This window comes from Euphorbia lathyris, chromosome 9, assembly GCF_963576675.1.
Source record: "Euphorbia lathyris chromosome 9, ddEupLath1.1, whole genome shotgun sequence".
Taxonomy (NCBI): domain Eukaryota; kingdom Viridiplantae; phylum Streptophyta; class Magnoliopsida; order Malpighiales; family Euphorbiaceae; genus Euphorbia; species Euphorbia lathyris.
Genome location: NC_088918.1, coordinates 70,837,745 through 70,863,475, shown reverse-complemented (window position 1 = coordinate 70,863,475; position 25,731 = coordinate 70,837,745). Strand labels below are relative to the sequence as shown.

At 36.8% G+C, this 25,731-nt stretch overlaps 1 protein-coding gene across 3 annotated transcripts; it reads right to left on the bottom strand.

Moving 5' to 3' along the window:
- Nucleotides 1-66: 66 nt before the first annotated feature.
- On the bottom strand, nucleotides 67-24,280 carry LOC136205506 (protein CHROMATIN REMODELING 4). Of its 3 annotated transcripts, none has more exons than XM_065996129.1 (11): nucleotides 23,730-24,280; nucleotides 22,591-22,840; nucleotides 21,558-21,659; nucleotides 20,642-21,436; nucleotides 19,660-19,767; nucleotides 16,773-19,535; nucleotides 14,056-14,213; nucleotides 4,950-5,064; nucleotides 4,768-4,874; nucleotides 2,453-3,104; nucleotides 67-2,357 (listed from the first exon to the last, which is right to left on the bottom strand). In XM_065996129.1, exons 2-11 carry the CDS (start codon nucleotides 22,810-22,812, stop codon nucleotides 327-329), a joined length of 7,053 nt encoding a protein of 2,350 aa, XP_065852201.1. In that variant the 5' UTR covers nucleotides 22,813-22,840; nucleotides 23,730-24,280; the 3' UTR covers nucleotides 67-326. The 3 variants fall into 3 exon arrangements, with proteins under 3 accessions (XP_065852201.1, XP_065852203.1, XP_065852202.1); XM_065996131.1 differs by having other exon boundaries at nucleotides 4,768-4,850; XM_065996130.1 differs by having other exon boundaries at nucleotides 4,768-4,871; nucleotides 23,730-24,279.
- Nucleotides 24,281-25,731: the final 1,451 nt, after the last annotated feature.

Here is a 25,731-nt window from a genome sequence, read left to right as displayed (position 1 = left end):
CATAATGTAGCTATGGAATCAAACTCATCACCTCATTCAAGCTCAAAATAAAGGCAGACAGACAAGTACAACAACCAGAAAACACTATGCATTTCATTTTCACTTACAGTAATTTTACACAATGTGTCCTACGTAGAACCTATTTACGCTACCCATCACTCCGTTACACCGTTGCCTACAAAAATTCGACCATTTTACTTAAACCCTGTAGCCTGTGGAATAATAACGTTTCATAACTTAAACCCTGTAGCCTGTGGAATAATAACGTTTCGTAACTGAAACCCTGTGGCCTGTGGAATAATAACGTTTCATATATCACCGCGACACTATACCTCCTTTGATTCATTTCCACTTGCAGGATGATCCGATACTGTTCCCTCAGAAGATATCTCCTCTACACCAGGCTTTTTGTTTTGAGAATGATCCGACTGAGTCTTGCTAGATTCACCATTATCTGACCCTGGTTTTTCTTCTGGAATAGTGCCTACGACGAGAGGTGAGCTCTTCGACTCCTTATTTTCTTCCACAGTTTGTGATTCCGGAAATTCTACCTGGTCAACAGACTTTGGCAAGGGTAGCTTGTTCTCAAGGAAGCTACTGCTAGTCGTGCCTGAACTTGATGACATATGTGGGCCTGGAGCAACACAGGATGCTACCAATTGAAGCACTTCAGGAGAAGGGGACAAACCCATGTTCGTCTTCTTTGGGAGGTTCAGATAAGGAGCTGATGTCAATGAGTTTTTCATGTTTAAATTAGGAAAATGCGAGCTCACATCAGATCCGTTCCAAGCAAGACCTGAGGATCCAGGATTTGACGGCTGAAGCGGTTGAAAAGTTGGGGCAGGTGGAATAGAGGATGAAGCAGCATTGCTGCCTTCTATGCCGCTTCTGAAATTTCCTGTCATGTCTTGCGGAAATTGCTCGAACAAATGAGGCCGCCTCTTCCTTTTCTTCTTCAATTTCCGTCTTGGATCTCTTGGTTGTGATGGAGGCGGACCAGGTATATCAAAAGGAGGAATACTTGGCTTGCTTTCTCCATATAGTACACGAACAGACTGAGCTATTGCCGATACAGTGGGTGGCAGCTCGGGTTCTGGTGGTTTAACAGGAACACTCACAGCTTCCCGAAGCCAATGAGGTAGCTTGTTCTTTGAGGGACTACTTCCGACAATTTCTTTTCCCTTCGAATGGAAATTAATCCCTTTATTCAACTCTGCAAACAAAGCTGAACTGCTGGACTCGCCATTCCCGACATTATTCTGGGAATCGCGTAGGATACTTAATGACCTATCCAACATACTTGGCAACTTCCTATGCCTCAAGGTACTATCTTCCTCCCTTCTCAGCAAATCAAAGGTACTGGAGTTATTCAATCCCAGAGAGCCCAAATTGCTTGCTCCAAAAGAATTGAGCATAAATGGCATTTCATTGAGAAAACCAGAAGAAGGCCCTGCAGAAGAATCTCCGGACAAGGCACGCAATTTCTCAGGATTCCAGGTAGGACTTGGCCCAAAATGATCACTGTGCAAACTAAGTTGATCTGATGGCTCAAAATGTGGCAGGCCTGAAGAAAGATCACCAAAGCCAAGTTTCATGTCTGTCAGATGGGCTTGGAACTTTGATGGAGTGACAAGTCTACTACCATGCAAGGCTCGCGCCATCATTCCTTCAGGAACACTCGGGAAAGAGGATGGTTTCGAGGACTTCGGCAACCTAACTGTCTTTGGCCCTGTGAGAGATGCTGCATCTATGATCCTTATTTGTTCCTCCTCCCATCTAGCTGCCAAATCTTCTGAGGATTTATACTTGGAGAACTTCAACCTTGGATCTCTAAGCATTGCCTCCCAATTACCCCGTCCATGTCTACGAACACCGATCCACAGAAAATCGAGTTCATCTTCAGACCAACCATCTATTCTCGATTTCTTTCTGAACAAATTATTGGATCCAGACCCAGTCCTCATCATTATGTTTTCAAGAACCTTCCTGTGGTTCTCAGGAAATGATTGCAAGTTAGATGGTAACTGCCCCAAACCCATCATCGGAGGAACCTCCTTGTCCAGCTGATTATATTTTGTTACATCTTGAGACGGGAGTTTCAAATTGGGCAATAATGGCATTGCTGGAAGGTCCCGCATAGAGTCATTTAATGCCTCAAGTCTGCTCCCAAGTGATAAGCTTGGGAATAAGTCGTGCTGTGGAGATGGCATGCACTTGACAGGTACCTGGAATCTGGGCATCAATTTCTCATCAAAAGGGAAATTTGGTAGCGACATTTTCTCCTGAAAATCAGCAAAACTTGAACTGGGACCTTCGAAATGCTCAGAACTCTTTCCATGTGGGACAGGTAGAGGATACTGCAAAAAGGTGAGAAAGAAAAGTCTTGAATCACGATAGGATGACATGCATTAGAGGATTAGAGAAAGTTAACAATTGAAGTATGAGAGAGTACCGGACTGAACGGGAGCCTTCCATCTAAGAAGCTACTTTTGAGGGGCTGTTGCAGAAGTTCAGCTGACAAATCTTGAAATTTTGATTTGTCAGGGGTAATATCACAATGTCTTACATCTGTCTGAATTGAAGTTCCAGAGGAAGATGGTAAGCTAAACGGAAACTCCGGTCCAGTTGCAGGCTTTTGTCTACTGTTGGATCTTGAGGAGCTTTTATGGTATGACTCCAACTGGGAAGCATTGGGAGCACATAATCCCAAAACAGGTAACAAACGATAGTTCATGTAGCCAGCACCCTGACTTTGTTGACTTGGAAGGAACATATCAGGAGAAGGACCAAGAGAATTGTCAGAAAGATCTGGATGACTGCTTATTTTATGCTTAGACACCTGACCCAACCGTAAGGTCGCATCAGCCCTGCTTTTTTGTGTATCTAATGACTCTGTGAATTTATTATCCTCTAGCTCCATTACTGGTAGCTTCTCTCTGGCTTGTTTAAGTAACTCCACTGCATGATCCTTGTCCCTCTCACAGGCGGGAAGACCCTGAGACTGCACAAATGACTCGTGTACATCTAGTCCTCGACTTTGATGGGGCTCTTCAACTGCATTACGACGAGCAAGCCGCTGTTTTTGTCTAGCACGGAGCTTCGCACTGTTCCAACAAACAAAAGACAATTTAATAACCAACTCAATAATTCATAAACTATAAAATATTTGCTACCATATCATTTGCTAAAGATAAAGACATACTGATTTCTTCTAAGAATGCTTCTAGTTCCATCTTTCTCTTGTTAGTTAATTCACTTTTTTTGTTTAAATACTTCTCAAAAGCTTCTTTTTACCATGTGAATTGATAACTGAATAATTTTTTCAGATAACCGGTGAGGCCTTGAAAATAAAAGTTAATGCAAGTTGAGAATCAAAAACCCTTATTTCGCATATCAAGGTTGAATCAAATTTGAGGACTTAGTACAAAGTCTTCAAATTAATATACTTGTTCAATTAAAAAAAATGAGAACATCAACATTATTTGCCAAATATGGGATATTATGCTCCATAATATAGTAAATACTCTGTCATGGATACCACGTCACGGAACCAATTGAGCTAAAAGATTAAGCTAATAGTTAAAGGCCCAATTCATATTAATATCTAACATACACAATCGATCATAACAATATATTCTTATTTTATTAAATAACTGTTACAAATTATAAATTCTATAATTCTAGTTCATGTGCTAACCCCCATTTACAATTGATCAAAGCAAGTTAAGATAAAAGGTGATAAGATAGGCAGCCAAAAGTAGCCAACATTAACACGAGGGGAAAAAAGAGAGGGAGAGGTGTGCGTGTGTAGGTGGACGAAAAGTACCCAAGGAAGATTTTAGGTCTGTTTCCTTGGTAAATTGAAGTACAACCATAAACTTTGAAATCACAGGTTAACAAATCAATCAATTGTATTTACACACCGAATTCACTATTAATTCACTGTTTTTTTGGTTGGTCAGAACTCAAGCATATCTGTGAATTGTGATTCACCCCAAAATTCAGATTGTTAAGTTGTTAAACTGGACATACATATAGTTAGAAATGAAAATCACAATTCTAAAACAAATGTTAACTTTAATACCAAATGTTCAGAATCAAAATTCCAAATGTCAGAATTTGATATCAACGGTTATTTCATTTCTCCAAATTGGCATCTCTAACTTGAGCAACATTATCTAAGTAACAAGATCTTGGTATAAAGTCACCCATAATTTTCTGAAGTTCTGTTCAAAATATTTAGGTGAAAGATTTCTTACCATGAAATGGTCCACAATTTCAAATATCAGCATTGTGTTGAGATCTCTGACTTAAATGCTAACATGCACAATTTAAGGAAATAAAAAGATACACTACTTTGATTTCAGAGCTCATCCATATCCCGGAAATTCAGATTGCTATTTTGTGGAATCAAACTGAATTATATGATTCAAACAACTCTAACAAAAATGAATATGTATTCCTTTAAAATTATATGATCGTAGAGAACATGCAAAATCAGAATATCAAGTATCAGAACTTAATATTAACTATTCTGTCATCCTCCAAATTGGCATCTCTCAATCAAGCAACAATTTTTAAGTCAACAAGATTATACTAGAAAGCCATACATAAATTTCTAAAAGTTCCGTGAAAAAACCCTAGGTGAACTATTTTTTATCGGAAATGCTTCCACCAATTTCAAGCACCAGTTCTCTGTTTGAACCTCAACTTAAAATTATGACAACAGTAGTTTAATGAAATAAAAAAAAAAAAAAAAAGACTTACTATTTTGCTTTCATAGCTCGTCCAGCTGGTGTGTATTCCCGCTCTGGCTCGGGCTCTGGCTCCCGTTCTTCTTCGCCGCAACTCTGTTTTAGCACATTACGGAACTGCTTTTAAAGGGAATATTTAATAATTAGCCTTGAGGAAAAAGATTTGTTCATATGGAGGAAGCAAACAAAATATACCTCAGTTAATGTTTCACTTGGATGAGGAGCATAAGCTTCCCTGTAAGAAACTGCTTTCCTCTGGCGCTTCCCTCGACCAAGAGCTGCCTCCTCTTCGCTTTGATATTTCTCCCATCTAGAAACCAAGTAAGCCATATAATAAAAAGTAAGTCCTTCGGTAATATAAATCAGACAGGAATAATGTGTGCGAGTAATTAGAGAATGTTTATTGGACACAACAAGGGAACGTAGAGTTAAAATGAGAGAAAAGTAAGAATCCAATGCCATTACGCTACGTTGCTATAAGATAAGTGACCCTATTTTCTATGAGTCAGAATCTATTTTGGTAAGAACACAAAATAGGTAATTTATAAAATTTCAGAAGTAGAAAAATTAAAAGTTGGCGAGAAGTATAGCGGCGATACTTTCTATGAGAGTCACAATCTATTTTTGGTAAGAATACAAAATAGGTTATTCCAAGACCATTTATGATTGGTAAAGATAACGAATTGATAAAATTTCAGAAATAGCAAAATTAAAACTTCGCGAGAAGTATCGCTTAATAGAGTAGGATTCATTCAAAATTCTACTGCAATCTTGCTAGCATTTCCCATAAAGCTTTTTCTCATGTCACCTATTCACTCCAATTGAATTTCTTATATAGATAAAATTATATAAATAAGCTTAAGGTCCTCGATTTTCAAGCTTCCTAATTATAATGAACTAAGAAAATTATTTATTGATTTTCCCACTAATCATGTGCATTTGTTTGCTGATTTATATGAAAAGCGAATACAAGACTCGAGGAGAAAATCCCAAACCAAAATTAAGATTAAGGTTAGTGATTTCAAATATTTGTGCAGTTCGTATTTCGAGCTCCAAGGCGATTCAGAAAGACAAATATTGAGTGTCGAAATTGACAACTTTTCCGAGAGAAATTAGGTTTGAACATTTTCTGAAAAGTGTAGAGACTAATTTAGAATTAAGGATAACATGAAAAAAGAAAAAAAAAATCGAGTATTGAATCTATAAAAACTCTCAAAATCGCATATTCTTTATATTCCTTCCAAGAAAAATATCACAAACTGTTCAATAACTGTTATAGTATGTACAGCTGTATATAAGCTATATAGGTGTATTGGGACTCAACGTAATAGGTTATATAATAGGCTATACTGCTGGCAGTAATATATGGTTGGCAGTATTAACATAGGTTATACTGCTGGCAGCTATGTTGCACAGAAACTCTTCTTAATTAGTGTTTCGGCGTCTAGTGTCTGTTTCCATTTCCGTTTCCTATCTAATTTTTCTTAGAAATAACGTTACCCGGTATCTGTTTCTGTTTCCGTTTCAGTTCCCGTTTTTGTGTAACGTAGGCTACCAGTATTATATGGTTGGCAACTATGTTGCACGGAAACGGAAACAGATACGGAAACTGAAACGATACTGGGAAACGTAATTTCTGAAAAACATAGGAAACGGAAACGTGTAAATATTAAAAATATAGGAGCATATTTATAAATATTAAAAATATAATAATACATTAAATAAAAACAAGATTGAAGAACAAGATGAAGAAAGTCCAAGCTTAATCAAGATTCAAGAGACAAGGATTATAGGAGAAAGAAATATGGATAAGTTCTTTAAATTGAAGGATACAAGGGAATAATTATGTCTCAAATACAAAGTTTCAATTTTCCTAATCTTAGATTAAACAGGAACTGCAAAATAGAAAGTTTGAATTTCCAGAATTTTAACCGAAATAGGTAGGAAAAACCGCTTAAAAACTGAGAGACGCGTTTCATATTTTTGGTAATTAGGGAAACGTGCCCGGAAAAGTTTCGTATCAGTTTCCGAGAGTTTCCGTTTCCCACATCTGCCGGAAACGGGGAAACGCTTGTCATGAAGAGCTTCCGTGCATTATAGGTTGGCAATATTAATATAGGTAATATACCATAGTTGTTAAAGGCACGCTTGACTCAAGCCACAGAGATTAGCACCTCAGTAGGTCTCAGGCGGGCAATGTCAGCAAGGCGCGCGCCTTGTCTTGCCTTGCGCCTTGAGTCAAGGCACGCCTAGGCTCTCTAGGCGCTGTTTTAAGGGGGTTTGGGGGTTTTTTAGGGTTTTTTTCAACTTTTAATCATGCCATAGGAAAACTTTAGTATTAAGGGCTCATATTAAATTAGAAAAAGAAATAAAAGAGCAGCAACTGCAACCCTAAAGGAAAAAACGCAAAGTATCTCTCCTTGAATTCGTGACACTATTGACCCCTTTTCTTTACAAGATATAGATGATGCCAATGAATGTGATAACAACCCAAATTATTCTAGAATCAGGAATAAGGGAAAATTAATAGAAATAATGGCGAACCATTATTCCTTCTAAAAGAGATATTAATGCATGATTAATGTGGAATTAATGATAATTAATGCAGGATTAATGCAAGAGTGAATATGCAAATAATGAAGAAAAAGGAAGGAGTTTCTAGCATTATGCCACGCCACGTGGACCATGGCGAGACACGCCATAACAAGATACGCCCGATGAGAGTGAATAATGGAGACCCGCCATTGTTCTCAAAGAGAGCGTACATACGCCTTGACGGATCTAAGAATACCAAAAGGCGCCTTTATTACCATCCATGAATGGGAATAAATACAATTAAATGACAATTAATAACCATTAAAGGGGAATAAAGACTTGACTGTTCGAATACCCCAACTCTGAGGTTTTCAAGGATAAATGCTGGGATTAATGAAGAATTGATAGCAATTAAAGATGAGTAATGACATAACTCTTCACCTACTTCCCCATTAATGTTGAAGGTTACAGAAACCTATATAAATACCCCAGCTTCCTAGGATCAAAGGTACACTTACTGATTCTCTACTTTTGTGCTTACAGTTTATTCTCAGAAATATTACTGACTTTGGCATCGGAGTGTCCCCGGCCGATCCCAACAGCGCCTCACATGGAAGTGCTCCGATCAAGGATTTTTTCACAAGTTATCAGATTGGTTGATGGGTAGATTGGATGGAGAGGGCTCGGATGAAGATGAGCTAGTGTTACCAAATGAAAATTTAACATGGGTTGATGTTAATAGGGCTATTGGAGCTTAAGAAAGTGCTTATCATACTAGAGGAGTGGGAAAAAATGTTAATTTAGGAGAAGAAAGTGCTTATCATACTATTTGTGTCAGTTTAGGAATGTTCAGTGTTGTTATTTATAATTTTACATGTCGGTCGGTTTCTTCTAAATCTCGTTTTCACAGTGTGGGCTGGCCCAACAAAATTTGTGTGGAGACTTAATTTGTTAAAGACTTGGTTGCAAATGGCAGACAATAAATTTTTTACTGAAATTTCATTTGGTAATATTAAAATATAGGACGGTTTGCTGATAGGACTGAATCCCCCTTCGAAGGATGATGAAAAAGGAAAGAAATGGGGGATGGTGGATTGTAGGTTGTTTAATATGATTCAAAATACTCTAGCCCCCAATATCAACCCATTGTGCCACTGGGAATATCTTGCATCTATGTATGCCACTAAAAAGGATTTGTCTCATACTCATAAGTTGTTGAAAATCTATCAAAAGGGACATACTCTCTTCCAATACTATAATGATTCGAGACGAGCTTTTGAGGGAAAACGAGCATTATTTCATATTGTTGCTGATGTCAAATGGATGCAAGAAGAAGAGCGGATATGCATTCAATGCTTCCTGGCTGGACTAGATTCCTCGTATGAAGTAGCTCGCTCTTAGCTATTAACTAGTGAGGAACTTCCCTCTTTCTCCGATCTTTATGCTCGGTTACTTCCTCTATGCAAGGATGAAGATGGTGATTTGAGCCCTGGCACAGTGTCTCAAGAAACAGTAGCCTTAGTAAGCAATGTGAATCGTGGGAGCACAAGTGGTCATCAAAATCCTCTTGGTAACCGTAACTCTCCCAAGACCTGTTATCATTGTGGGGGAGAGGGGCATATCAAGAAATATTGTTGGAAGATGCATGGTAAACCTCCACAAAATACCGGGCAGACCACTACTAGGACAATTGCTAACATGGCGGCTCAAGATGGAATCTTACCATCTCCACTCTCTACTCCAACAATCACTATTTCAGCAAATGAATATGATAAACTTCAACAACTCTCCATGATTCATGATATTCCCCAATCTTCAACGATTGTTTTAGCTGTCACAGGTAATCATGTTGCGTGCCTCTCCACATCCTCTCGTAGTTGGGTTATAGACTCTGATGCTACAAATCATATGACTGGTAACTCAGATATCCTTTCTGCCTGTTATAATAGCCAATAGTGCTACAACTCCTGTAAATGGTCGAACAACTAATCCTACCTCTACCATTACCTTATCTTCTGTTTTATGCCTGCCTCAATTTCCTTTTAATTTATTGTATGTTAGTCAACTCATGAAAACCTCTAACTGTCGTGTTACTTTCTTTCTGACTTATTATCTATTTCAGGATATTGGGACGAAGCAGAATATCGGTAGAAGGAATCTAGTAAATGGATTGTATGTTCTTGACTCCTCTAAAGCGGTGCCAAGATCAGTTGCATGTACAAGATCTTCTCTATTACAATTGCTTCATTGTCAGTTGGCCATCCATCTCTTCCTATATTAAAGAAGTTATGTCCTATTCTTCAAAGGGAATCTACTTTGGAATGTGAAGCTTGTTAGTTCGCTAAACATCACAGAGTACCGTGTTCCCCCCGAATAAATATACGTGTTGAATCTGTTTCAAGTTAGTTCACACTGATGTGCGGGGTCCTTGTCTAGTTATGTTTAAACTTGGTTATCAATATTTTGTAACGTCTTTGGATGATTTCTCTCGAACCACTTGGCTTTATCCTTTGAAGTATCGTTCTTATTTTTTTATTGTGTTTTGTAACTTTCATATTGAGATTAAAACTCAATTTAACAAAAATATTTGCATCCTGTGAAGCGAAAATGCCAAGGAATATTTATCCAGACACCAGACTTCTTGTATTGTTACTCCTCGGCAAAATGGCGTGGCTGAACGAAAGAATTGCCATTTACTGGAAGGCACCCGAGCAATCATCTTTCGTATGCAAGTCCCCAAGGTTTTCTAGCTAGCTGTTGTATCCACTGCCTGCCACCTAATTAATCATATGCCTTCCGCTATTCTTAATGGCCAGATTCCATATTCCATTTTTTTCCCTTCTCAATCTTTATTTTCTCTTGCATCCCGGATTTTTGGATGTACTTACTTTGTTCAAGATATGCGTCCTCGGATATCTAAACTTGATCCCAAATCTCTCAAAAGTCTTCTTGGGCTATCCTCAATTCCAAAAGGGATATCGTTGCTACTCTCCATCATTAGGGCGTTACGTGCCTGCCGATGTCACATTCTTTGAAAATACATCATTCTTTCATCCATCTCCACCATCATTTTCTCTCTTTATCTACCAATAACACTAATGATGATTTTCTGGTATATACTGTGAGTGAACATTAAGAGTCTCTCCTCCCTCTCGGCCTGTTATTCATCAAGTTTATTCTCGGCATGTACAGCCTACGGTTGCAGCACCAACTCCAGAACCAGTTGCAGATCCCGACACTAGTACTTTTGTCTTCTTCTGATTCCAGCCTTGACCTACTTATTGCTATTCAAAAGGTACATGTACCTACACTCATCCTATTTCTTCCTTTGTATCCTATGATTCCCTATCAGTCTCCTCGAAGTCAGCATTGACTCATCTGGGTTGGGTGGAAGCAATAAAAGAAGAAATAAAGGCTTTGGAAGATAACCATACTTGGGATCTTATTTCTCTAACGGCCTAGAAGAAAGCTATTGGTTCCAGAAGGGTATTTGTTGTTAAGGTAAACCCTTATGGTACAATGGCTCGTCTAAAAGCTCGATTAGTTGCCAAAGACTATGCTCAGACATATGACATTGATTACTTTGATAATTTCTCTCATGTTGCCAAATTGACTTCGGTTCGGCTTTGCTTTGGTTGCTACTTATTAATGGTCGCTTCATCAGTTTGATGTTAAAAATGCTTTCTCAAATGAAGATTTACGTGAAGAGGTTTATATGGAGCAACCACGTGGGTTTGTTGCTCAGGAGGAGTCAAGGAAGGTATGCAAATTGAATGTATGGCCTGAAACAATCCTCTCATACTTGGTTTGGAAGATTCAATGCTACAGTAATTGAATTTGGTCTTCGTAGAAGTGCATATGTTGATGACATAGTGATTACTGGTAATGATACAGCAGGAATTACAAAGTTGAAACATTTCCTTGGTACTTGTTTTCAAACAAAGGACCTAGGACAACTGAAGTAGTTCTTTGGAATAGAAGTTTTCCGCAACAGTAAAGGAATTTGTCTCACTCAAAGAAATATTGTCTAGATGTGTTAGAAGATGCAGGACTGAGTGAATCAAACACATGTGATGCTCCTATGATACCAAACATGAAGTTAAAAGGCGATGAAGGTAAGTTGCTTGAGAAACCTGAGAAATACATAAAGGTTGTTGAGAAATTGAATTATCTAACAAGTGACCTGATATTGCTTTTGTGGTGAGTGTTGTAAGTCAGTTCAAGTCTTCACCTAGAACATTGCATAGAGATATTGTTGTTCATATTCTGAAATATTTGAAGGGGGCTCCTAGACGAGGTTTGTTGTATCAAAATCATGGTCACCATATTACACAAGGGTTCACAGATGCACACTATGTTGGGGATCTTTCAGATAGACACTCTACCACTGGTTATTGTGTGTTTGTTGGAAGAAATCTTGTTTCTTGGAAAAGCAAGAAACAGAGTGTGGTGTCTCGATCCAGTGTCGAAGCTGAATATCGAGCTATGACACAAACTACATGTGAGCTTGTATGGTTACGTCGTCTTCTCGATGAACTTGGGTTTGTACAGACAAAACCAATGAACTTATGGTGTGATAATGAAGCAGCTATCTATATTGCGAACAGTTATGTGTTTAACGAGAAGACCAAACATATAGAAGTCAATTGTCATTTTACATGGGAAAAGTTAGAAGACAGTACAATCACAACTCCACATGTCCGGACAGAAGCCAACTTGTAGATTATTTACTAAAGCTTTACCAAGAACTCGGGATCAATTATATGTGTACCAAGTTGGGCATGATCAGTATCTAAGTTCCGGCTTAAGGGGAAGTGTTATAGTATGTACAGCTCTATATAAGCTATGTAGGTGTACTGGGACTCAACATAATAGGTTATACTGATAGCAGTAATATATGGCTGGCAGTATTAACATAGGTTATACTTCTGGCAATAATATGTGGCTGGCACTATTAACATATGTTAAGTTGTAGAATAATATATTGTTCATATTTCTATATAAATATGTTGTAATCTATCCTTAACCAAGAAGAAAATATAGAAGACTTATCCTTCACTTCTCTCTGTCTTCTATTTTCTTCACTTTTCTCTGTCTTCAATAACTAAATAAAGAGAACTTCTAGCTTAAACTTTTAATTAGAGAAAGCCCAAATGATTAAAGAAGCCAAAACTTATAACTTCCAAAGGTAAAATATTTATAAGGACTAATTTAAAATAAAATAAAAAAATGAACCATAGACAACCAACAACAACAAAAAAGCCTTATTCCCGAAATGATTCGGAGTCGGCTAACATGAACAGTCATATGAAACCGTGAAATCAAGTCGTGTAAGCGACATAAATTCTCTCTCTCCACTCCGTCCTATCTACTACCATATTTTCCTCAATCCCCAATAAACTCATATCACTCTCAATCACCCTCTTCCAAGTTTGCTTAGGTCTTCCCCCACCCCTCACCATTGCATCCCTTTGCCACTCTTCAGTCCTTCTAATCAGCGCATCGAGCGCTCTTCGTCTTACATGGCCATATACAACCAAGGTAAAATATTTATAAGGGCCAATTTAAAACCTTAAAAACTTTTTGTTTATTTTATATATTCATTCACTTTCGAAAATTAAAACTGGAGAATTATTTTATTCAAAAGTCCCCTTAGTTCCTAACTCATCTCAGCTCCTACATCGGACACATACATTGAAATATAGCAGGAAACTAACATGTCAAGCTCAGATTATCTACAGAATGAAAACAAATTTTGCATGGAATCTGTTAACCAATAAAGTATTGCAATGATGTAAAAATACTTTCCATGTCATTAAATGAAAGCAACTAAAGGGATCCGAGGCGAAATGCCAATAGACATAGTCAGCAACAAGTAAATATGGTATGCTCTTAGGTTCAGTTTTCCTAAATTCCATTTAGATCAGAAAACTGCATAGTTAACCTATATTCAGCCTCGTCTTAAGTTTTTCGGGCGTACAAGAAAAAGATTATTTCAATTTTCATGTACCACACAACTTTTAGAAGAGGTCCAATGTTTGTAGCCTGCTTTCCCTCGCACTTCAAGAAGGTTGCTTCATGATCCATTATCTGAAGTCAATGTGCAACAGCCTTACAAAAATACAATGATTTATCCTCGTATGCATTCAATGATTTTCTTAATTTACTAATTTGTAAAAAAAAAAAGTTTTACATTACAGTTGTAATGGGAAAAAGGTTCACATGAAAGACTTAAGACATCATTTTGAACATCCAAAATATCCTTGGATGTCAAATCGTAAACAAGATCTCATGAAGATCCATATGCCATGATATGATATATAGCATTGCAAAGCATAAGGGTATACAACTTCACATTAGCATGCTTCTCCAAACTACCACAACGCACAGCAATGCAGTAAGGTCTAGTGCTGAACAGGATACTATAAGCAACAAAATATCAATCATCAGATGACATTGGCTGCATCAGACACAGAAATTAATAATTATAAGATCAAAGCACCACCCAATTGAGTTATTTAATAATTATAAGTTTCCCTTTTGCTCATGGTTACTACTCCAGAGGCATTATTCTCATTTCACTAATTGGCTGCCTTTTTTTTATTCAAAAGAAGAAGAAAACAAAAAGGTCACAATTTTCACTGGAAAGAAAAGAAAAGAAAGAGGGAGATGGGGGGCTGAATCATTTTGTCTGGTCTGAAGAATAATAAAATATAAGACAATAAAACTACAGGGAAGATTTGACAACAAATAAAGGCTCCCTCACCTTGACCGCAGAAGCTTTTCCCATTCATTTTCTTCTGTGGCAGTGACCACATTATCCTCTTTCTTGTCAGGATTTTGTCCACGGATATCATCAGCCACAATAGGAATTGAATCACCTGCCACTTGTTCTTCTGTTGTCTCATCATTCCATTCCACAGACTGAATAAGAGAAACCTTAGTTCAGTCAATCAAAGCTAACAATGAATAAAATTTCCAACTCTGTGGCCCTTGAATGATGAATCCACAGAAATGCAACATGCTAGATAAATAAATGAATAACATTAAATACCAAACAGAAAGACATTATGAGATGCCTTTAGAAGAGCCATGCTGATTCAAAATTCACGAGGTTAGTCCTTGTACTGTTATTGAAGAAAGTACAAACTTGGGCAACTAGAGTGTTTTATAATATTTCAAGTCAACTAAAAGTCTAAAAGATGGTGAAATTTGTCAGGGATTAAAATATAATACACTTTAAACCATGGTTGTTAAATCGAGATCCGACTCGTGACTCGAAATCCTCATTTTGTGACTCGAAATCCTCATTTTGTGAATCGGGACCCGTGAATCGAACCGAATCGTAAGATTCGGATCAAATTCAAAATAAAATATGAACCATGTTATATTAGTCTAAAAATGCAATTTTAATATCCAAATAGAAATTATATCAAGTTATCAACCAAGCACTTAAATTAAAATTCGAATCTAATGCAATCCTAATAAAACTAATTGCCAAAGAATTCATCATCTTCTTCTTCTAGAGACAGAAAGTTGAAGATAAGGAAAGAATATTATAGCGGACGGTTGAAAAGAACAAATAAATAGAAGAGAAGAGAAAACGAAAAGGAAAGAACAGAGAAACGGAAGGTTTGGAATTTATAAAGTCTGTCTTCTATGTCTATTTGTATTCCGTAACTGCTTATTAAATAGTTTTAGTTCTTCTGTACACACGTCTTTTAGTTTTTAAAAATTAAAAACAGTTTTTTTTTAATGGTTTCATGAATCGACTGAATCGATGGACTCGGTCAGTTCACCACTGATTTGGCCGATTCATGTCCAATTCTTGATGATTTCGAGTTGTACCATAGATACAACTCGAAATCATCAAGAATCGGATCGTGTCGACTCGTACGATTCTAACAACTATGCTTTAAACTGCTATGGGGTAGAATATTATACAGTTCAGAATTAATAATCATAGATAGATTTTAGAAAACTTGAAAAACTTCGGGTCCTAAATTCAATAATTTTAAAATAATAGAGATTCAAATGTTTCTAGAGACATATTTCAAGGGACGTTTCTGGATTAACCCCAACCTAAATAAGGAATCTACATAAAACTTAAAGAAAGAACAACAAACGGTTAAGAGTATTAAGAACATTGAAAAGCATACCAAAATCCGAGGAGCCAACAAGAAAAAGCTACTTTACAAAAATCATTTTTGTTAAGTACCAAAAGATAAGCAATTAAACCTAGCAAACAATAAAATAAAATTCCAAAATCCCTTTCCGTGACACGGATCATACAATTGCATAATGCATGAAATCGTATGATCCATGTCAACAATCAGTACCACTGATTCTGTTGAGAGACAACATGCAGTGTAACCACCACTCAACAGTTATAGCATATTCATTCAAATTTTTGAGACTGGCAAGCAGTTGTGACTAAAGGCCAAATATAAACGAAAACCATTGCAAACACTAAAACATCTTGCAGCCGACCCTGACATATCCACATCAAAAAGTTTCAGCTTCTAACAAGCTGAAGTTATAGGCAAATATGAACTGATTCCATTTTCTTATAAAAAAAAAAAGTCTGACCTGATGTAGATAGACAGCATAAAGCTCAAGAAAATGCACATTTTAAGGTTGACAAGAACTAAAACGATCACATAGATTCTATCCAAAGAATGGAGTGAGAAGAACAATAGTTTGATAGTTAAAGTAGAATAGATGAATCTCCTACATTCATAAATACATCTCAGACGACAGGGCTTTATCAGACCCAGAAGTCGACTTGTTAACACCGAATGTTGGTCAATAAAAGAAAAAGGATATTGTAGAGATGAGGAATCTGAAATAGATATGATGTGATACAAGTGTAGATATGGTGTGATACAAGTGTGTTCATTTCTGACTTAAACAAGATCATATGCATAACTTTGTCAGATCTCCTTCTCTCAGCTAAGGGATGTGACTAAAAAATCAATCAGAAAAGTGACATTATATGATGATTGATTTTTAAAATAAAAATTCTGCAACTAGATCCCTGGTAAATACTAATATTTTTAATTTCTATGACCATTTTGTCTCGTTATTTTTCATATATGTTTTGATTTTATTGCTTATTTTGATTTTATAAAATTTATGTCTTTTGCTCTGACATCTGCAAGCCATGCGCCTTGCACCTTCCCCAGGCTTCAGAACTCATTTCAACCCTATGCCCCTTATGCCTAACATTGTTGTCCTAATTATACACCATTTCAGAAACCTTGATGTCCTTGTAATATCTTATTTTTTCTCGTTTGCAAATCAACCCTATACTGAACCATGAAACTCAAGTTTCAAGCTGTCCTACACCATTGCCTTGCATTCACTACTATGGTTTTGTATTCAATGCAAAAGGCAAACTCTAGTTAGTTTCGTAAGTGGAATTCATGACCTCATAATATAATAAAATACAGGTTTTTACATGAAATAAATATGATACATCACCTTTACGGAGCCAAGCATGTCACTCTCAAACTCCAGTTCAGCAACATCAGCTGTCCCAGATTGAAGGTTTGAACGATCAAGCAATTTTGCAATTGCACTTTCATCCCAGACAATCTTGTTTCCGCCATCTGTACATTTGTCCTTGTACACATCACCCAGACCTCCACCCCTTTTCCTCTGCTTTTGCTCTGTATCTGTTCCTGCATCATCTTTGTTGCTCTTACTTTCACCATTGTCTTTCTCATTCATGCTAGAAGAATCACTAAAAAGTTGCTCTGTTCCCCAACGAAGAATATCTTCCACTTCCTTCTGAGATCCAGACTTGTTCACAAAAAGCTGGTCAAGCATCAATTTCTTTTTAGCAAGCTGCAAGATACGCTCTTCAACACTTGCACGAACAACAAGCCTGTACACCAGCAGCCTCTTTGATTGTCCAATTCTATGCGCTCGGTTCATTGCTTGGATATCAGCATGTGGATTGAAATCAGAATCATAAATAATTACTGTATCAGCTGTTGCCAAATTGATTCCCAGGCCACAAGAACGTGTTGATAACAAGAACACAAAACGACTTTTATCCTGGTTGAAACGAGCAATTGCTGTCTGACGATCAGATACAGCTACAGATCCATCCACTCTCTCATAAGTTTTGGGCCCAAATTCTACATTCAAATAATCCTCAAGGATATCCAGAAGCTTAGTCATCTGCGAGAAAATAAGAACTCTATGGCCTTCCTTATATAATGCTCTTAGCATGGAATGCAAAAGAGTAAGCTTGGCTGAAGCTTTTATTCTCATTTCATGAAGGAATTCTACTGACCCAGAATCAGGCTCAGTACCTGGTATCAGATAAGGATGATTGCAAATCTTTCTCAGCTGCATTACAATGTTCAGCATTGATTGCTGAGCAACCCCTTTTCCAATATTCCGTAATACCTGATAGTTTTTTGTTAGCATTGCACGATAGTATTCAGCTTGGATAGAAGTCAACTCAACAGGAACCATTCGTTCTGTCTTAGGAGGAATATTTTGCATGGCATCCTTTTTAAGCCTTCGAAGCATATGAGGAGCAACAAGCTTTTTCAATTCCTCCACCTTTTCCGCAGTTGTAAGATCATTAAATTTCTCTTCAAATGAAGATAGAGAAGGGAATGAAGCTGGCTGCAAGAAATTCAGTAAATTATACATCTCACCGATGTTATTTTGAAGAGGCGTACCAGTCAAGAGAACACGGTGTTGGAAAGAGAATGTATTGAGTAAGCTAAACAATTTACTTCCAGAATTCTTTAGACGGTGGCCTTCATCAACCACAAGAACTTCCCAGGGAACTCCTCGTAAGTGAGAGGAGTCAGCAAGAACCATTTCATAAGTAGTTAAAATAACATTGAATTTGTAAGAAGTAGTTTTCTTATTCATTCCATTTGGATTACTAGCATGCCACTCATGTTGGCGAATTACAGCCCTTGCTTTTGCACACCCATGATATTCCACAACATTTAAGTTAGGGGCCCATAAAGAAAACTCAGCAAGCCAGTTAGGCATTGTGGAAAGAGGAACTAACACCAAACAAGGTAAAGAAGCTTTGAACTCAAAATACAGTGATGACATAAAAGCACAGGCAGATACTGTTTTCCCAAGACCCATCTCATCAGCAAGGATCACATTTTTGGATTTATGCCAGCATCTACGCAACCAGTTCAATGCTTCAAGCTGGTGCGGAAACAAGGCACCCCCTTTTAGTTCCTTGGGTTGTTCTGTGAGAGTGGTAATCTCATTTTGCTGACTACTGCCCTTCCCCTTCCCCTTGTCATCCCTTATATTATCTTTTTCCACTGTTTGCCGTTCTGACTGATCAAATAGATCAATCAGATGTGAAGACTTTAAACGGGCAAGCTCATCCAGCCTCTCCCAAGTGCATTCATCATAAGGAAGACCAGTCCATTTTACAAAAGCTTCCTGCATACCATCTTTGGATGTACGAAGAGCAATTATCCGCTGAGGCACCTTCCACTTTTCCTCGCATATATTTATCACAGCTGTTCCATACTTTGCCTTGTAATTTTCTAGTTTTCTTTTTGCAATAGCTTTTAGCTGAGATTCAGATATCCAACTATTGTGTACATGAGACTTCCCTGCCCATTTAACCAAGAACTCATATGATGTCATTGTCTTCCCAATCACACATGAAGATTCCAACATGGAAGCCTCCTGAACTTTATTTTCAACAGCATTAATTATTCTCATTTCAATCTCTTCTTTTCCAACTTTCATTGGAGGATCTAAACATGGCTCGCAAACTTCTGTCATACCATTACTATTTAAACCATTTTTAATGACCTCCTCTGTCACCGCGTTTTCAGGTTGTTTCACAGAATCTTCAGTTGTTAATGCAGACTCATCTCCATCTTTACCATGTATGACTTTACAGCCAGAATCCTTGTCATCTTTCCCAGCTAAAACGTTGGCATTTCCTTCTTTACAATCTTTACCAGCAGCTCTTTTATATACATGTATGCTATCTGCTCTAGTGCCATCCTTCAGGTTTTCTCCATTGTCAACAAATTGGTTAGTACCAGAACAATCCTCTTCATTATTTTCAAATACTACATCACAATCAATATCACAGCTAAAATTTTCCTCCCGATTTTGCACTCCCCTCACAAGCAAGTCATCAGAAGGCAGATCATCTCTGGGTACCAAAGATACATTGCATGAAGCACTAGCCTTGTCACCTTGAATTCTACATCCCAAAACCCGATCAACCTGCCGTGTGAACAATGAAAACTAAATTTGTCAAATAATTACAAGCATCTAAACAGGGTCTTTTTCCATGTATAAGAGATTTGCAGGGCAAAGTATATGAAATTCTCGATTTGAGTTGATTAACCTGTTGAAGTTCAGGGATAACAACATCTTCAGACATTTGTGTTTCATCCACGTGATTCTCAGCTTTGCATGAGTCACCTGATGGGCACTTAAGTTCCTCATGAAGCATCTGCTAAAAATAAGTATCTCAATGTAAGGGGCTTTTTCTAAATTATCTAACCATACACTTTAACTGTTTAGAAACTGAAACCCAAACAACTAAACCAAACACTTCATAAATGCATAAGTATGAGAGGAGGTAAGAGTATGTGAAGAATTTTCAAAAAGGAGGGAAGAATAGGAAAGAAACGGAGAAAATCTTTAACTTAATGTGTTAAAAAACTTACATGTTAAATTAGAAGGAACTGGGAACATTGTTATTATTTTAAATAAATTGAAAGAGGATTGTAATTGTATAACGAACAAACAAACCTTATTAGTTTGTATAGCTTTGAATTAGCAAATACTACTCCCTCCGGTCCACAATAGAAGTCTTTTAAGGTTAATGCACACTAATTAAGAAATGCAATTAATTTTAAGTAAAAGACTTTGTTACCCTTGTAATAATTGCATCCACTAGTAACTTTATCTATTCCCAAGACAAAAAGTCAACTTAAATAGGGGTATATTTGGTAAAAGTAAATTAATGTGCATAGATTTAAGCAAAATGTCATGTATTGTGGAACAAAAAAAACTCCCTAGAAAGACTTCTATTGTGGACCGGAGGGAGTAGTTAAGAGTAAAAAGATAAAACAGCAAAACAGTTCATTTACTTCTCAAAGATGAAATCTTATATCCCATCAATTTCACCTTGTAAGAAGAAAGAGTGGGGGGATATTATCCTCCTTTCCCCCATTCAAGCAATGTGTGTGCCGAACAATGGAAACCAGCCAGTTGTTTTATTTTTATCAAGAAGTTTATCTTTGAGAAGAAATTTCCAAGAATCCACTAAGAATTAAAAAACAAGGGAACATGATTAAAATCATTAAATCTTAAAACAATACCTCTTTCTTTCCTTGAACATCTAAATTCTTGTTTTCAACATCATTCTGTGAGAAAGATGCAGAAGCCCCATGATTGACAGTTTTTCGTTTTGGATGTGTTTTACTACTTCCAGAAACTATATTATTGGCTTTCGATCCATGCTTCTTAGAAGTACGTTTTCCCTTCTCAGTTTTTCCCTCATCAGTTCTATGCCTCTTTATACTGCCTCCATTGTTGCCTTTGTGTTTTCTTTTTCTGTCTTTCTTAGTGGCAGCACCAATTGCAAGGACAATTTTTTTTCTAGGAGATTCATTACTACAAGACAAATCATTCTTCCGATCAGATGCTTCCTCATTCGACTCTGATTTTGTAAGTTTGGAATGAGATAAAGATTCCTCAGCAAGAGAAATTGACTTCTCGTCCAAAGGTGATTCAGGCAGAGTTACATCAGGTTTCTTTGTATCATCAACATTCACACACGATGAGTTGCCCACTATAGAACTAACAATGGACGGATCACTTGGCTTGTTGCTAGAAGATAGATCCATAGAAGAATCTGGTTCTTTTTCACCAGATTTAACTCCCAAAGTTAACACAGATTTTCCTTTGCTGGAGGACCTTTGTTTGGAGAGAATGGAAGTTCCAAAAAGCCTGGATACTTTGTCAGTGTCAGATGACCTAACGCCAGTTTTAGAATTTGTAGAAACAATTTTCGTTCTTGCTCGCTTTGAAATGGAATCCAGTTGGGTTATCGACTTAAGTGGATCATTTTTTTGATAGCACTTTGGGCATTGCCACTTCCCATTTGGAATGCGCTTCAAGTTAAAAATAAGACAAATTAAATTGAGCTCAGAAAACAAGAGTCGTGAAGCATTCATAATCTGGCATAACTTTGGGAAAAGTCAGCTGCAACATAATAAAACTAACAAAACATACCTTAAGAGGAGGATCAAGGCACTGAAGATGGTAGACCCGAGGACAGCTATCGCAACACAACAAGTTTCCGCCAAGGTCACAGATCACACATTCATAGTAATACTGGAAAGTAGCAGATTAAAAGTCAATATTATAACAGACCCACAGAATATAACAAACTATCCTTTCACGAGGAATAAAATCTAAAATGAAAGTCTGCAGCTCAACTCTCACATAAAATCATGACAAGCAACTTGCTAAACTAAAGGATAAGACATAAAAGAGAATAAAACTTCAGTTGAAAATTGAAAAATTGCAAACAAAGGCCAAAAATATGACCAAGGAAAAGAAGAGCAAGAACAGGCAATGTTGTAATCAAGAACATCACAAAATTCATATCCAGCTTATAAAAGCTACCTGCCACACATAAGAAGCGTTCATGAACCTAAGCACCTCCACCATTAAAACAATCACACAGCTCCACGCATATTGCTATTACAATCTTATATATAAAAGTTGTTATCCATGACAATCAATCAGATTGGGAAGTTTACATCAAATAACAGTGGAAACACCTCAGCATGGTCAAAATATAACTGGTTTGCAAAATATACTGTGAGCAACTGAAAAGATGAATCTCCAACTTCAACTTAACTAAGTGATAAGAATCCATTTTCAACCCAATTACAGTGGTTATTATCATTAACTTCAAGTAGATAATACATGGAGATGAGGAGGTTTTTAACTGGTTTGCACTTTGCAGTAAAACTCAAAATCTAATTCAATTTTCTTTAAATGGAGCATGTGCATATACTTTTGTTTTACTAACATGGAAGTCATCCTCCCAAATATAGTATAATAGAAGCATGTCCCCAAAATTTCTACACTTAATGGAACGACCTCTAATGTGCAATGAATTGCTTGAGATGTAGGAGTCGTCATGGTGCACCAATGCAGTGGATAAACAATGCAAATAATCATTCTGAATCAGAGAATATTAGGATATGGAAGGCAAAGTTCATATAATAGTTAAAGAAAGCACATGATAACTCACCCCATCATTTCCTTTCTTCTTGGATGAAGATATATCAGAGCTTATTTCACTCTTTGGCCTCCGTTTAACAGAAGAAGAAATTTTTGGAGATTCAGGAGCTGCTGAATTTTCTTCTTTATTACCATTGGCAAGAACTCGTCCATACAAAAGCTTTTTCCGTTTACGCTTCAACACCCAATTTCTGTTTATCATTTTACTCGCCGTTGAACCACTATCTTTCATTTCTCGATCTTCTGCATCACATTTGCATCTGAAATTGACACAAATATGGCATACATTAGCGAAGAACACATACAAACCTCCATGACCGGCATAACATTTTTAAATGGGCAAAAAGCACAAGGAATGACAACAAAATAGAATTGACCACCATGGTGTGTGCCACCTGAAGGATATTATCACCAACAATCTACCGTAAAACTGATAAAGGAAGTGACTCATGATCTTATATGTAGAAGCATTATCAACTAATTATTTGAATATCGGTTCTTGTTATAAAAATATTAAGAAAAACAATAGATGTAACATACAACAATCAAAGGAAAGAATGTAACTCATGAGAAATAACAAAGAAAGAAAAGAAGATGAAGACAACGGCAGCAGAGGAACAACTCGTCTCGGCACAAGAGTAAGTGTCATTTGGTACATTTCTGAAAACTAACTAGCTACCAGACCACTGAATTATAACAAATAGAAGCCACAGATGAATAGCTATCAGACTATTGAATTAGAACATCACTGCTAAATAAGGTAACAGTATCTCCAACATTGTAAGCAGTTTAATCGTCTAAATTGAACAGTGAAAGTCATTAAAGGAACCAAGCATGCAAATACACTAGTATTGCCAAAATCAAACATGGAAACTACAACTAAACCAAGCAGGCACATTTTCCCATACATATCCTAAACCCCATTCAAACTTTTCAATAACAAGAAACCAATTATGAAATCTCAAACAATTACCAAATCAATGAGCGTGAATTCATAGAACGAATTCAAATCCCAAATCAAGGAATGTCATGACACTATAAGCATCAAAGCTGAAGAGGAATAAGCTCAAAGCACAAAAAAATAAAAACCCACGAAAATTAGAATCAATATACAACTAAAACAGTAGGCAGATAAGAAAATAAGCTTACCAATCTTGCTGAGAATCAAAAATTAACACAAAGCAAGCTATTCTCTGGAACAAGAGGAAGCAAGAATGGGCAGATAGGTACGGGAAATTAGGGTATACGAGGAGCAGAAGAGGGATATGAGAAAAACGAGAAAGAGAGAGAAAAGAGGGAGACACCCGCACACGCCAACAAAGGGAAAATAAATATAGGGAGAGAAAGAGACTTGTTAAACCCCTTCTCTCTAAAAGTTTTAGAGAGAGAAATTGGAGTTTTTTCCTTGTAGAGATAGAAAGGGGCATACGATACGGATTCGCCGGGGTCATAGGACGGGGTTTACACTTCTGACATGGCAGCGCATGAGAGAGATAGGGACAGAGAGAGAGAAAGCAGCCCTCAAAAATGCACCTAACCACTGATATTACGCCACGTGGTTACGCCATAGCTCATGTTCCCCAATTTCTCTTTGGAGAAATTTCTCCTTTTTCTCCTCATTTTCCCTCCAAATCCTCCTCTTTTCCAGAGAAAGAAAGCAAAGTGATCAGAAGAAGAGGAAGAAGAGAGGGAAAAGATTGCTCCTTTGTCCATCAAATCTGGAAAGCTTAAGCCATTACATCTTTTTTGAATAATTATTGATAAATTACAATCTAATTTTTCAGGTAATACAACAGTACATTACTGTATTCTTTTTCCGATGAATCACTTTAACGCCCCCTGTTTGGATAATGTTAAAAGTACAAATCTATAAAGTTAAATTAAATAAGAATAGAATAGTGCTACTAAATTCCTTGTTTCTACTTAATTAAATACTATATTTATTGATTTGATTGATTAAATATATCAAGTCCTCTCTTAAATGATGGTTTAGTTTTCGTTTCAAATACTTTATAGATCTTGTATGGATTGATTATTGTGTTTTAATCTAACGAAATTATAAGTATTTTTATCAAAATAAAAGTTTTCGTTTCTAATGTTTTACTTCACATATGGTAAAATTAATTATAGTTATTGTAACAAATGAATGGAGATATAGAGAGATGATTCGTCTATTTATAGGTTTCGATTACGTGAAAGTACGATTTTACCTCTAGACATAGCAATAGGCGGTTTGCTTTATGCGCTTCCTTAATGAAATGGACTCATATAAGTGTAATGGACCTTTGAAATGCAATGGGCTTTTTGTTGGCCTCAGTCCAAAATAGATGTCTTCCTCCCCTTTCTCATTCTTGAACATTGATGTAAAAGGGTTTTAATTGCTCTGCATGTTTCGCTTATTCCAAGACTTAATCGTTAGAATTCAAGGTCCCCGTAACCATTTATGTGAAAATTGACGGTTGTCAACAGTTGTGAAAGTGTATATAGTCCCTTGTTAATCATAGAAACTTCTTCACATTCAGTAAAAATTGGATATAAAGTGTAAGAGCAATATTCTTCCCTTTTGTGTTCTGATGAACAGAAAAGAAATTTCCATTGTCAAGGTTAGGTTTTCATTTTGCATCTCATTTTCCCATGTTGCTTTTCTTTCTTTCAACTGTTATTAGTATAAGTTTATGTAATTTCGATTGATAATTCGTCCTTCAATTTATCCTTTCGTGAACTGCCTAATAAGTCTTCTTCTTTGGACATCTCCTAGAGTAGTGATTCTGGTGATGAAAATGAGAATCCATCAACGAAAAAACCATAAGAGCTTGAAGCAATCACTCGGTACACCATAACATTATTTCCAACTATAGCCCGATATGCAAAGGAATTTTTCATCTCTCAAGCTTTCAATGATGCAAATGTTAACTTGAGTATTATATATGACGAGGGGAAGAGAAAATTATGGCATGAATGGAAATTCATGGAGTGTTATGGGTGGTAGATTTAAACATTGTTCATGCCCTACACCCCCAAAGATATATTATCTAGTTGATGAAGTCACTAGTATGCTAACACTCGACGCTGATAAAATCGGGGGTGCTTATATAGTAGAAGCATTTGGGCCAAGTTGACGCTTAAAGACTCATTAAAGGATAACGTATCT

Excerpts from the sequence above, each read along its gene's own strand:
- LOC136205506 (XM_065996129.1), bottom strand. The coding sequence starts at position 22,812 with ATGAAAGATAGTGGTTCAACGGCGAGTAAAATGATAAACAGAAATTGG. Across the intron at positions 14,214-16,772 it reads ACATGCTTGGCTCCGTAAAG|TCTGTGGAATGGAATGATGA; the intron begins GTGATGTATCAT and ends TCTCTTATTCAG. Across the intron at positions 2,358-2,452 it reads GAAGGCTCCCGTTCAGTCCG|TATCCTCTACCTGTCCCACA; the intron begins GTACTCTCTCAT and ends ACCTTTTTGCAG.